This window comes from Lagopus muta, chromosome 8, assembly GCF_023343835.1.
Source record: "Lagopus muta isolate bLagMut1 chromosome 8, bLagMut1 primary, whole genome shotgun sequence".
Classification (NCBI taxonomy): Eukaryota; Metazoa; Chordata; class Aves; order Galliformes; family Phasianidae; genus Lagopus; species Lagopus muta.
The window spans coordinates 24,822,166-24,835,834 of NC_064440.1; the positions used below are offsets into that span (position 1 = coordinate 24,822,166).

The window sequence follows — 13,669 nt, forward strand, 5'->3', positions numbered from 1 at the left end:
CAACTCCCTCAGTAATCTCTCCAGGACCCTGCACAGATCAGCAGCATGGATCTCCTCCTCTGGAGAGGTCACTGCTGCTTGCACTGCTTTAGAAATTGAAGGGGGGGGAAGTTATCTCATTTATGATCTTTCTGCTTCTCTTTCCTATTTCCTTTGAACTTCGACTCCTCGCGGGGAACATTTCTTTACTTCTTGCACTCATTAAGCGACATAAGCCAATTCTGTTTCAGAAAAAGGAGTCTTACTGTTTACATATAAATGCAAAGTCTGACAGGCCCAATCTTTGTCAGACTCCTATTTTGGTCAAAATAATGATTTTCCCTGTAGTGGCTCTCTACTGTATACAGTATTTAAACATCTTTTCCCTGTTCTTTTCCTAGTTTTGGGATTATTTTCCAGTTTTGAAACACTTCCCCCAAGGGGCTGGCTCTCTCTAGGCACCATTCCGGAGACCTCTTTCCCCTGCTCTCAGAACTCCTATTACCCATCCCTCCAGAATGCTACCGTGAACTCCCCAGCTCACAGGTTACCACATTCTGATTCTCGGATTTTGGGCCCAATCCCTCAGGAGTTCTATACTCCTATCTCGGATTAATAGGGGTGTACTGCTGTCAAGTGCACAGGGTACCGCACACCAACAGCTCCCTCCCGAGACTCTTCCTTTCACCAACACAGCCGCTCCGTCCGTCCCTGGCCGTGCCCCTCGCGGGACAACGGAACTGCAGGGCGGGACTCCGCACTCGCTTTGCACTGACAGCGCGTCTCAGTCACACACACTCAAGAGTTCCAACTGACCCCTAAGGAAGGAGTTAAATCCCCTTACCTTGGTCCGTGCACGAAGTTACCGGGTCGCAATGGCCAACACCCGTGCCTACCTGCCCCTTGGCTTTCACAGAGCCCGTCCTTATGTAACAGTCTCGGTTTTTTATCGGCCGTACCAAGGAGTCACCTCAGCACCCAGACAGAACCGCTGAAATCAGCGGGGTGCACCTATCCTGTGCAGGGCAGTAGGGAAACTCCCAAAGAGGCGATAATAATCCCGGACGAGCCCCCAAATTGTTGGAAATAATCCAAGTAATTTTGTCAGGACGGTATCTCTGATAAAAGCAAAATTTATTCTCGATTGCAGTGGCGGGCGTCCCGCAAGCAGGAGCGCGCCTATGGACACAACATGACAGCCTTTATACCCTGTTTGCTCCCCCTTGCCTCCCTGCCTCCCCTGTTTCCCCACTGGCTGGGTACTCCAGGTTCACAATCTTATCGGAAGGTTTACATTTGTTATTTAGTTGTTAATTTATTTGTTATCTGGTGTCAGTCAGTAGTCATCCTGTTGTTTCCAAGATGTCTCGGTGCTCTCCTTGTCCTATTGATATTGATATTGATATTGATATGATTGATATGGTGATTTTCTTTGAAGTCATCCTTAAACAAAGAGCACTGGGGATGATGCCAGGCCTTCCATGTCTCTTCAGGTGCTTCCTCGGGCAGGCCATGGCTAGTTCTCTGGTTTGCTCTCGTGCAGGATATTCTTGCAGTGTGTATGACAAAATATACATCTATACACCTATATACAGAGTGTGCGTTCCTGGGAAGGTTCGTCTAGAGGATAAGTGATGTAAACTTATCAGAGATCTTCCCCAAGTTGAGTAGAAGGACTCCCAAAAAGAACTATGATAGCGGAGATCATGAAATAAAAATAATATTATACAATTCTAATGCAGAAACAACATTTGATTCCCACACCCCTGTACTGCCCTGACCTGTAGCCAGCCTAATTGGGAGTGGCTGTATGGTGAACAGGATCGGAGGAGTGGTAGAAAGTAGTTTTAAAAGAATTAGCAAACTAAGTTGTGTTCACAGCATTGTGCACAGTCTTCTGTCACCCGAAGGAGAGCGCAGGACAGGAACAAGCATTTGAGGGCAGTGGCAGTGACAGCTTAGGATGGCAGTGAAGCTCAGATAAAAACTGCAATTTGTGTGTAGTCATTAGTGACAGAGAGAGATAATTATGGGCATGTTTTGTCGTGTTGCGCATTTACTAGTGGTTATTTGAAGTCTCATGTTAGCAGTAAATAAAATTATTTTTCTCTGAACATTTTCAGTCTGACAGAGATTGAATAGAATTCACAGAGCAGCTGCTCAGCAGTTGAAAAGGCTGCCACACTGTGAAGTAACAGTGGAAATGTTTATAGATTGCAAGTGAATGTCCTCAGTAATTACACTGAAAAGGTGAAAGCAAATAATAGCACACAGCAGTGATGTTTGATGACTTTTCAGTGCTTTCATGGTGGATCTGTGGCTTAACAAAGCCACGTATAATAAATACATGTGGCTTTATTTAATTTCTGGAACTGTGGACTAAGGAGATGTATGTGCTTTCTGAACAACGGTGCTGGTATGCCTGCTATGAACAAAATGGAATATAGGCCATAGTGAGCACTGCTTGAGGGGCAGGCTTGACGTGCTTACTTTGGAGGAGCTTTCCAGAACTCAGGACAGCTGCTGAAATCAGGACTGGCACATACGCAACAGCATTCATGTTAAAACACCATACAAAACTGTTACCATACTTATTCTCTTGTCTGAACATCCTCAAATCTGTTTCATGCTAAAGGTTGCTGAAGATAATGAAATGAAGGGAATGCAGAAGGAGGCAAAATAGGCTTCATTCACGTTTGGGACAAGAAGCTGTAAGCAATATCTGTAAAAGGAACATGCCTTGTGAAACAGTTTATTCATTTTAATACACGTAGGCCTCTCTGTGTGTAGCTACTGTCGTGGCCCTGCGCTGCCGCACACAGCTCAGTGGCTGGGTGCTGGGCAGGCCTGGAGCAGCATGGCCATGGCGGTGACAGTGGCAGGATGACTGGATGGACCCCTGACTGGACAGGGCGCGTGCCAGGCTGGGCGTGGGTCTGTCAGGTCTGCTCCCTGCTGGTGTTGGAAAACATTGTGGTGCATCTGGTTGAGTGCTTGAATAAAGTGAAACCAAAAGCCATCCCTTAGCTGTGGAGGAGAAAGAGGCCTTTCAAAGTTGTGAAGTGTGTGGCCTGGTAAGTTCCAGGTGACGGCCATGGCTGCTGTGAGCAGGCTGCGGCTGTGGCTGCCAGCTGTATGCTGATCCGTACTGCCTCACAGCTTTGCGGCACTCCAGAAGGTTGTATCTGCTACAGCTGCCACAGCACTGGTGCTTTGCTTCTTGGACTTAGCGGCGGTTGGGAAGTGGGCTCCGTCTTCTTTCCTTCGGTCTGGTCCTGCATGGTGACACGCCGTCTTTGCAGAGCAGGAAAGCTCTGTGGTAGCTGCGAGCCAAGGTCTGGTGCCAAGGGGTGGGCATGGACCAGGGGGTGGGACATCGCATCTGGGAGAGAAGCTGTAGGAGTTTGTAGGGGTATCTGGGGTAAGAGATACAAGGAGTAAGAAAGCGGATGTATCAGGGAGGCCGAATAACTGGCAATAGGTGAGTACTGTGGATTGAAGAAGATAGGAAATCTGTAAGAAGACAGTTATATCTTCCTGAGTTTAAAGACAGGAAGGGAGGTGGCTGTACTCGTGCTCTGAATGTACAGCATTGGAGCTCAGAGATAAATCTTATCTGCAGGTCACCTCAGTCAGCATCCTGTCTAAGATACTAGTGATCAGTGGGTACCTCACGACAGTACTGGGAACTGTAGAATTAAACACAATATAATCTGCCCCCTCATGAAAGTATTTGATTTTTTAAGGATTCAAAATTAATTTACATCTTGACTCATTATTGTCTTCCTTTCAGTTGTACACTTCTTTTTTTTTTTTTTTTGTATGAAATAATCTGCTTAATCATGGATATTCTTGTTATCCTTATGCATGTCTAACCCTATTTTAATCCTGATAAATTGCTTATCAGCGTCAGTAGCTTTTTTGTGTCGTACATAAAGTACCAATTTTCACCTTTTTTTTTAGTAAATATTTTTAAATTTTTATTTTTATACTTTTAAACTTGCAGGCCTTTAGCTTTGCTGTTTTATATTCAGGCAGTGAATATTTCTGGCTTACTCTCTGTGTTACTGCAATGTTTGGTGGACATCTTTCTGAGGTATATAACAGTTTTTTTGCAGCCTCCTGATACAGCTACAAACTTTCATTCCCCAAATGCTTGCTTTCTCTGAACACCTGAATTCCATAAAGCCCATTTCCACAGTGTGCTGCCATCCTCTGCACTGTAATCCATCTGATAAATAGGGCCCACTTACACAAACAGAATTTTTTAAGTCTACTCAGTACCTTATTACTGTTGCATTCTAACATTTTAGCTTTTGTTGTCATAGGTGCATGTCAAGCAGAAACTTGAGATGAGCTAAAAGCAGTAGTGCCCAGAGCCCTTCCCTTGGCTTATGCTATGAACAAGAGAGAATTATTTGGATTATTTTTGCAGTGTATGTAGTTCAGAATTTCTTAGGCATTCTGCAACTGTTTGTGTTCATTATCATAATTCTGTGCTTAATGTCTTAGTGCTGTGATATTGCAGCTTTGTTTAGCACAGTTAGTTTCTGCTGAACTTCTTTTTCCCTCTACTGATTTGATTAAAATTAATTACTGGGTGTCAGCCGCATGTTTTGCTGTTTAGCTGTTCATCTCTGGAATTTCAGTTTGTCAGCAAGTACATTAAATAATGCTCGTTTTTTTTGCATTAATAAAGAAAGTTATCTATTAAATATAAGTGTTGAGTTAGACCATACCTAACCAGGCAATCATGTCAGCTTTCTTACCTGTGTTCAGCATTCATTCCCAGAGTGTCTCAGACAAGCATAGTCCTGACTCTGGTTGTTACAGCTGTTTGGTTTTTTTCTTCCTTTAGTTTAATCTAGGAATGTTTAGTTCCAGATGAACCAAGAGCTATTTTTCTGAAAGTGGAAGTGTGAGTCCTTTTTTGACAAGTTGGAAAGCAGCCTGGAAGCAGGGAAGAATTGTGAACTGCAAGAATTAATAGGGATTGATAACCTTATAGTCTTACAGCCATTATAGTTATACGCTCAACCACACAGTTGATAAACTGATGACTGCATTCTGTGAAGACATAAGAAGGCAATTTCATTTAGATAGATACATTTAACAAATATTTTTGAAAGAACATTTCTGAAATGAGTCATGCCTGATACAGTGATATGCATTTTTATTAAGTATTTACGTTCTAAGTGTCTTGTCTTGTATGCCTTGGCAATCTTTTAATACTGTGCTGTTAAAACAAATGTGAAACAACGAAACGGTCAGTGTATCTTGAGTGTGAAGCCACAGTGCTCACTGATATAATTCCCTCTTTTTCTCACAATTTTTTGTAAAAGGTAGTAGTGAAGAAGTTAGAATACAAATACTCTGAGGTGGAAGAGCATTCTAAATTAGCCAAATTCAAGATTACTTAGAACCTGTAAGTAATCTATGACGAAGCTTGTCAAAAAGCCCCTATAAGTCACCCTTGAAACTTGTTCCAACTCCAGTGTCAAGATGCAAATCTTGCTGGCAGCTTCCTGCATTGCTCAGTCCTTACTGTATGTTATGAGGAGTTTCCTTTTAGATGTTTACAAGTCAGGTTAAGAATTTGGTTTCTAAAATGTTGGTATTTCAGAGGAGAGTGCACCTCAAACAGTTAAAACTTACTGTAATATATACAAAGATGACACAACTGTAGAAACCATGCTTGTAAAACCACAAGTCTTTTCCTTCACGATGTATAAGACTAAGAATTCTTCCTACAGAAACGTGTATCAACAGGAACTTGGCAACATTTGCCTTTGTGAACATTGATAAGGCCCTGATTCAAGGAACTTTCTACATTTTATCTATTTCTAATCCCCTTTACATAGCAATTGACTCCGTGCTGGAGTCACAATTTCTATCCCCACGCAAAGCCATTGTTAGTTTTGCAACATATTTGAATACATAGCAGGGAAACTGTATCTTCTTAAGTTCTATGAGAACATTTGCCTGGGAGATGCTGCTGCTGTATGTGATCTGCCCATTCTCCTCAGTGGCTCTGGTGGAGTGGGCTTTGAGAGAAAGATGTTGATTTGCTTATCCTAGGCAGAATGGCTGGTACGGACACAAAAAAGGCACCAAAGTAGACACCTCCATAAAAATGATAAAAATCAAAGAGAAACCTTTAGTAGTACTCTGATTTGAAAACAATACTAAAATAAAAAGGAGGTGTGACATGGAGGCCTGAAACTATCACAATAAAAACTTATGTGTTAGAGAAAACCACTTAAAATATAATTAATGACACCTTTAAGAACAGTAATGTGTATTAGTAATAGTGCAGGGGTTTTCCTTCGTGCTTTCTGGAGCATGAAATGCAGTGAGAGAGAGTGGGTGCTGTTGGGAAGAATGGGCTTGCAGTATTTGTGTGGATACAGGCTGTCCTTGACATTCTTATAAAAATGGCAATGTAGACTACTTCAAAGCAGTGAGTTCATGATGAATTTCTTTCATGACTAGTTTACAGCTATATACCTGTAGTTGAAGTGTTTTTTTTTATCTGTAGGCATTTGTCAGACTGGTGTTACATAAAGTGGAATGTAAAACCATGACAAGAAGGAGAGGTGGAACAAAATTCCGGTGCTTAGAAGTCTTTAACTTTCATTTTCTAAAAATGTTTTTTTCATTGTTTATTTTTAAGGAAAATCAAGTTTAATGACTGCTTCTTGTTGGAGCTAATTTTTTGGTACGCACAACCACATTTCATTATTTTCACACACACACACACAGTCTGAGCAATCTTTTTCAATAATAAGTATACAGATTTTGCTTTATATACATTTACTTGCTTTCTTTTTGTGCTAGATGCAGCTACTAGTTTGAAATGCCATTTCATCATTTTCTAAGAGATGGAAATTTTGTATTATTCTGGGGTTTGAATTGTGATCCTATGGCTTTAGGCAATGTGTCTCCTAGCATGTTCTCATTGCTGTAATACTGAAGCCTAGTTGGCATTAAAATTTCTCTGAGATTAGGTTTAAAATGAAGTATTTTGAAAGGGGTTGTGGTACCGCTACATATTCTAAGTCTCTTTCTCCAGGATCAGTAAAATTCTGGAGGGAGAGGGGGATTTCTCCTTCTTTCCACCTGCCTACTGATCTGAGCATCCTCTGCCTCCAGGCCCTCTCGAAAGCAGAAATGCTCAACTGGTGGTTTTGCTCCTGCTCTGGAGAGCTGTGGTGCCGCTGGGTAGAGAGAGGCCAGAGTAACTGGGCAGCACAGAGCGGTACACAAGATTGGTATTGTGGCTGTGGAGGTAATGGCCATTCCTCTTACTTAGTATTGGGGGTTCTGCATTTCAATTTTGTATTACTGTATCCCTGTTGGAAAGGTTTCCTTGTATGTTGAAGTTCTTTGTCAGATTTTAAATATGTACTTACCAGTATTTAAAGAACTGAAAAGTAATTCTCAGAGATCAGTGCAGACTTTCACATTCATTACGTTCTGCCTACGTGCTGGGGATTGGGAGTTACACAACCTCTTTCTATAGAGTTGTGTTTTCTAGTGATCCAGACTTAACTCAGCTATTTCTCTAAAATACAAGTGTATTGGAAAATGTGTAGGATACAAAACATAGGTCATGATGAATTACTGTGTACCTCTTAATTTAAAAATAATCAATTGCATTAAGGTTCTTCAAGCGCTGGCTTCTATCATTATGTATACTGATCTGAATCCTGCAGAGTGGAAAAGCTTTAGTTGCTGTGATGTAGATCCATGCACAGTCTGGCTGTGGAAAAAGTGTGTATGGAGCTGTTGCACATTTAGCTCAGATAGAAGACTGAAAGCTAAGTACCCAACACAGAAATTGCTGTTGGTTACTTGCAAACTGTAGTGATGGGGAGAGGGAGGACTGTAGCAGGAATGCTTTTATGGCTTAATTATGGCATATTTTCACCTTGGCTCTGAGGTTTCCTGAGAAATTGTGGGTCACTGTTCCAAATTACGGAGGTAGTAGATCATCGTAGTACAATCACCCAAGCAATTATTTTAACATGAGCAAAACACATTTTTTTTCTGATCTCAATTTTTGGAGGAAACTGGACCAGTTTTTCAGGAGCATTACACATAGGAAAATGAACCTGAGGCAAACATATAGCACGCAAAATTTTGCCTGAATGCTAATAGTTTGGCACAATTTTAATATGTAAATGAAACTAGTATGTAGTAATGGGAATTCAGATGCAGTGATTGCTACCAGATCCACTAAGAGTAATGGAATTGCATACCAACACAGACTTACGACAAATATTGTGATTGTAGGTAACTAAATGACCATGGAATCTGGAGCAGAGAACCAGCAGAGTGGAGATGCAGCCGTTACAGAGGCAGAAACCCAACAGATGACAGTACAGGCACAACCACAGATTGCAACGTTAGCCCAGGTATATAAAATAATATGGTATAGTAGCTTTACCTACTGGGTAACTTTTTTAAGAGGGATAATGTCTGCTCGCGGGCCTGAGTTAAGGTCCGGTTGATACGACTCTGAAACAGCTGCTGTGTATAGTTCCATTAATGTTTGTCTTCAGATTTTTGTAGCATTAGAAATTTTCAACTTCACATCACCCTCGACTGTTAATTTTGAAGAACTGTATGTATGTGAACTTTGTAATTTTAACAGAATATTTAATATTAATTGAATTATTTATATCATTCTTTACCACAACCGTAACACTGAAAGGTTGGGTTGTTTTCAAATTATGTAATTTATTGTCTTTTTTGATATTGACCAGATTGTTTCGCTGTTGTATTTTCTGTTAGAAACATGTCTATAACAATTAACTTTATTCTGAAGGAAACAAATTGAAAATCCAGTTAAATAATACAGAAAATACAACATCATATCAGATGGGATGAACCTTGTAAACATTAGGATCAAGTAAATGGGACAACCTGGCATCTGACAGCTTGTCTTGTCCTATGCAATTTCACAGAATTGTTCATCCCATAGAGAGACAGAAGTAGATCATTCAGTATCCCCAAATTATTTTGGAGAGGCAAGAAATTACGCAATTCCAGCTACATCTCTAATTCTGGAATCTAGTGTCATTCGTGGATGCATGATGGCTGGCAGAAGTAACTCCATTGTGTAAAATGAATACAGAATCTCTCATCTCTCTCCTTTAACAATTTCATTTTAGAAGTACTTGCAGTCTGCAAAGAGCTGGCATGTTCTTTAGATCACGTAGTGTGGGGAATTTGATGTCTTTTAAGAGGCGCATGTGTTGAATGATGTACAATTTTATAGGTGGTTAGTATCTCTAAGAAGTCTTTTCACCTCTCAGTAAACTCAGTACACTTCCATTCAAGTGATAGCACAGGGGTCCAAGCTGTTAAAATGCACAGGGCGCTTTTTGTTCAGTGAGCTGTAGTGTGAATTTTCAGACCACCAGCTGCCCTGCACCAGCTTGCCTCTTTGGGCAGTTTTCTCACTGTCTAACTTAGGCACAGAATGTAGGTGGTGTGAATAACACTTCAGTGTCAACTAAGTGAAAGTCGTTTATTTCTCTTGCAAAACCAGTAAGCTGCTTCCCTCTTGGTATGTGTTAACATTTCGTATGGAGAAGCAAGCATGTTTTACATTTATGTGCTGACATACTCACTTCCAGGTAGATAAACTTGCAGTACGGAGTGGACTGAATGTACTTCACTAGGGTAAAATTACCCTGGCGCTTGAATGAGATTTTTTTTTTTTTTTTTGAGTAAGAAAAGGCTATGCAGCTGTTATTAAAACCCTTGTGAAGCACAAGCAAATATGTAAGTTTCCCTAATTCCCCTATTGTCATTCACTGTATTATTTGCACCTTGGCTATTTCCCAAACCTTATAATCCTCATGGAGGGGACTGAACAGTCCAAACACAATTCCTTGTCTGATTCTGATTGGCAGTGTTTCATTAATATGACGTTTTTAATGTGTCATGTGGCAGAGCTTGGCATTAGAGAGTGCCCTCAGAGGCTCAGGCAAGTCTAAATAACTAATTATGTTAATTTAATCTTTCATTACTTCTTGTAAGTCACCCCCTTATGAGCTTAGTCTAAATTCTGTGTTTTTAGCTAGCTCAGGGTAGTTTTTGGAGTCAAAAGGAAACTCGTTCCAGTTCCACAAGGTATGAGTCAGAGGCATCTGCGGAAGTTGCATTCTGCTGTTGGCTTTGTGCAGCCGCGGCGTAGCCTCCAGTTGATCGGCATTGCTGTCACTGCCAAGGACTGTTTAGTCAGACGTGCAGTATTATAAAAGGTCACTTGGTGAAGGAATATGATTTGCCAGAGGGAAGCATGGTCACGCTAATCCCAGTCCCAGTTTCTCTCCTGCAAGCTAAGTACGGCCATGTAATGCTGCAGCCATTTTCATAAAAAAAGGAAGGTAACAGCAAGCACAGATTGTGGATTAGGGAGGGACAGCTGTGGAGGAGAGAGATCTACATGAAATTCCCCCTAATTCTGTTGTTGAGCAATATTTCTTTGTAAATGATGGATGTTTATGGAGATTCAGAGATGAGCTGTTGTAGCATTTTGAGAACCATGTGTCCATGAGGACAGCAGAGAATTTGCAGTCTGCATACAGCAGTTCTCTGGGATTAGGCAGGACGGCAGTAGAACTCCTACTCCCACTGTAGCTAAATGGATTGCATTTCTTAAAAAAGCCATTGCATACCAGAAGACTCCATTTGTCCAAATGTAGGTATGCAGGTGCAGGATGGCTAGTGAGTGAGCCCTCACTGGCATGGCCTGCGATGGCCAAGGCCTGTGATGGCAATAAGGAGCATCTCTGAGGCCCTGGCACAGTGTGGCAGCCCTGTCAATGCTCTGCCTGCCAGGAGCCCAGGTGTGACCTCACGCACTGCGTCACCGGACCAGGGATGAGCACAACTGAGTCCTGGGGTGCCTGCCCAGCCATGGAGCAGCCCCAGTGCACAGCCCACTGCTTGCCCATTACCCATGATCGTGGTCCATGTCACTCGGCACAGTGAAGAAGCGAGACTTCTCCATTCTGCCATGAGCAGCTGTGCTTGTGGAGCACTGTCCTTGGGGCCATGTCCTGTACAGGCCATGTGGCTGCATGCACACTGCCATGCCCAGCGCTGCACAGTTGGCACGTCACTGTGGGCATAGCCACTGCCTGCACCTTTGTGCTTTAGAAATGAATGTGTGTGTACAAACTGAGATTTTAAAGACTTGGGCCATTTTTCCTCAGACATGAAATAGCTGTAAGAGCAGAGTTTGTGTTTACTGGCTAGGCTGGATGAAAATAACTGAGTGCATATCTTTTGGTCCTCAGCAACCCCCTGGTTTTTTTCTATCTGAACACGTGGTTGATTTTGCCAGCTACTCAGTAAGGTTTAGTCTCTAATAAGTCTGAAAGATATGACTCTACAAATTCTAACATCTTACATCAGGCAAGTAACTGTGCATTTTCCTGAGTGAGAACAAAAATAGTTCCACTCCCATACGTTTCTGCCTTTGACTCAGAGGTGTTAGTAGGAGTACACCTAAATCTTAGCAGTGTGTAACTGAAGTAACTGAAGGTTAATATGTTTTTATTAGGTTACTCAAAATAGAAGCAGTTGTGTTTTTCTCAATCTTGTTAATGGTTTTAGAGGTAATATTTTGAGCCTGCAGAAACGCTGCATTAGATTAATTTGGAAAGTAGGTCAGATGTTGGGCATAGACAATTCAGGGTTTTTTGTATTACTTTGAAACATTTGGGTCATCTAGCTGGTGTCTAGATTAGATGTAATTTGTTCACCAGAAGGTGTTCCTGATAGTGAAAAAAGATTCTGCAATAACCTAACTTTTATTCACTGTCTCTACATTGCAGGTATCTATGCCAGCAGCTCACGCAACGTCTTCTGCACCCACGGTGACCTTAGTTCAGCTGCCCAATGGGCAGACAGTTCAAGTGCACGGCGTAATTCAGGCTGCCCAGCCATCAGTTATTCAGTCTCCACAGGTCCAGACAGTTCAGGTACTTGCTGAAGAACTTCCTAATATGCGAATTGCACCTTCTGAATGGTCCTGCCAATTTGTTGGTTTTTATTGAGCTTGTGTCCTTGATTATGTTTTTGCTTAAATTAATTTAAAAACAAAATCTGTACAGTATTTGCTACTCTGTGACTTTTTTTCTCTTCTGGTTTAACCACTTTTGACTTTAATTCATCACTGAGTCTCATTTCCCTCTAGAACTTGATTGGGGAGCTTAACAGGTCACTGTTTTACCTTTCAGTATTTTTTAATTTTTTCCCTCTACTTTATTTTTGCACAGTAAGAGTGTAAGAGTTAATATTGTCCTAAGGTGAACAAGAATAGTTTTTCTTATAATGTAATCTGTTAATCATTTGAGCCCGATATTCTGGGATGAGAGCCTTTGCCGCTTCAGGAAACATTTGTATTGGTTTACAAAACACATCTGTATGTTTATGGCCCTTCAAATATACTTATCGGTCTTCTCGTAAAAATAATATTTAAATTTACCAGCAGAATGTTGTTTTTCTTCCGTCAAACAAGAAAGATAATGCAACATGAGTGAAGAGAGAGCTTGAAGACTTAGGAGAAAAGTAATCTGAAATCTTGAAACCCATAACCATTTATTTCGTTTTTCTTTGGAGCAATTTCAAGTCCAGAGTTACTGAGCACAGGAATTACTTTGGGCAGCTACACAGAGTTAGACTGACAGATACCTAGCTGGGTATTCTTGTAAAAATAATAAGGCATGCATAACTTAAAACTAGGCCATTCTGATAATGGTCTTTATTTACTCCTTGTAAAATACTCCCAGCTTTAATGATGAGTTTCTGGCAGTCTCTGCCCTCTTCAGCTGATAGAGTCAGAAGTTCAGAACTGTAACCTATTGGAAGCAAGCAGTTTCCAGATAAGTGCACTTTACTAGCACAGGGGTGAGAGATAAGAGACTGACAGTGAAATCCTGGATGGAATTCACCTGGCTCAGTGCGAAGCACAAATGTGTATGGAATGCTGTGATACACATAGCATGGTATTTCAGTGTCAGCCTCGGACCTGTCCAGGCCCTCTATCTGATAACTGAGATTTAGGCGCCAGCAAGCTTTTGGATCCTTTAAGGATCTTCCCTACGGTGCTTAAAAAATCGTGCTGAGAGCTGTGTTTCTCACGTAAGCATTTTGCTGCTCACCATAATGAGCTTTGTAGATTTATAACATGAATAAAGCCATTTGAAAAACAACCTCAAGAGTTTTTGTATTTGAGGTTTTTAAAATATTTTTGGGACACTTTGAACGTAAAACTGTGGAACTAGTTTGAAACATTTTAACTTTCCCTTATGAATCTTTTAAAGTTTTTTTTTTAGCTCCAATTTTCAGACTTGCAGCACTGCATTATTTTTTAGCATCTTCAGGCATGACATTTTCCTGACGATTTCCCAAAAGAAAAAGCAGTCTTTGTGTAATAAATCCATACAGTGATTTATAAATTTTTGTTTCTCAATTTCATTATTTTGCTCTTTCCAACCCTTCTGCGTCCTTTCTTAATTTGCTTTGAATTTTTTCTCTCCCTAAATCTGACTGACTTCCTCATTTGTTCCCTCAGAATGGATGGAAACAAGGAAGAAATCATGAAAACCAAAAACTGTTTGGCACTAATTTTTGTATTCTCTTACTGTAATATTTAAGTTCTAAGAGA

At 41.0% G+C, this 13,669-nt stretch overlaps 1 protein-coding gene across 3 annotated transcripts in view; it reads left to right on the forward strand.

Moving 5' to 3' along the window:
• The window catches only part of CREB1 (cAMP responsive element binding protein 1), a 40,035-nt gene that overhangs the window by 14,075 nt on the left and 12,291 nt on the right, over positions 1-13,669 (forward strand). Inside the window, exons 2-4 of one of the 3 annotated variants that reach the window (XM_048952642.1) lie at positions 7,132-7,267; positions 8,275-8,396; positions 11,835-11,981. In XM_048952642.1, the coding sequence (XP_048808599.1) occupies positions 8,283-8,396; positions 11,835-11,981 (261 nt within the window). In that variant the 5' untranslated portion in view covers positions 7,132-7,267; positions 8,275-8,282. The remainder of the gene's footprint in view (positions 1-7,131; positions 7,268-8,274; positions 8,397-11,834; positions 11,982-13,669) is intronic. The other 2 variants (XM_048952641.1, XM_048952644.1) reach the window with 2 other exon arrangements.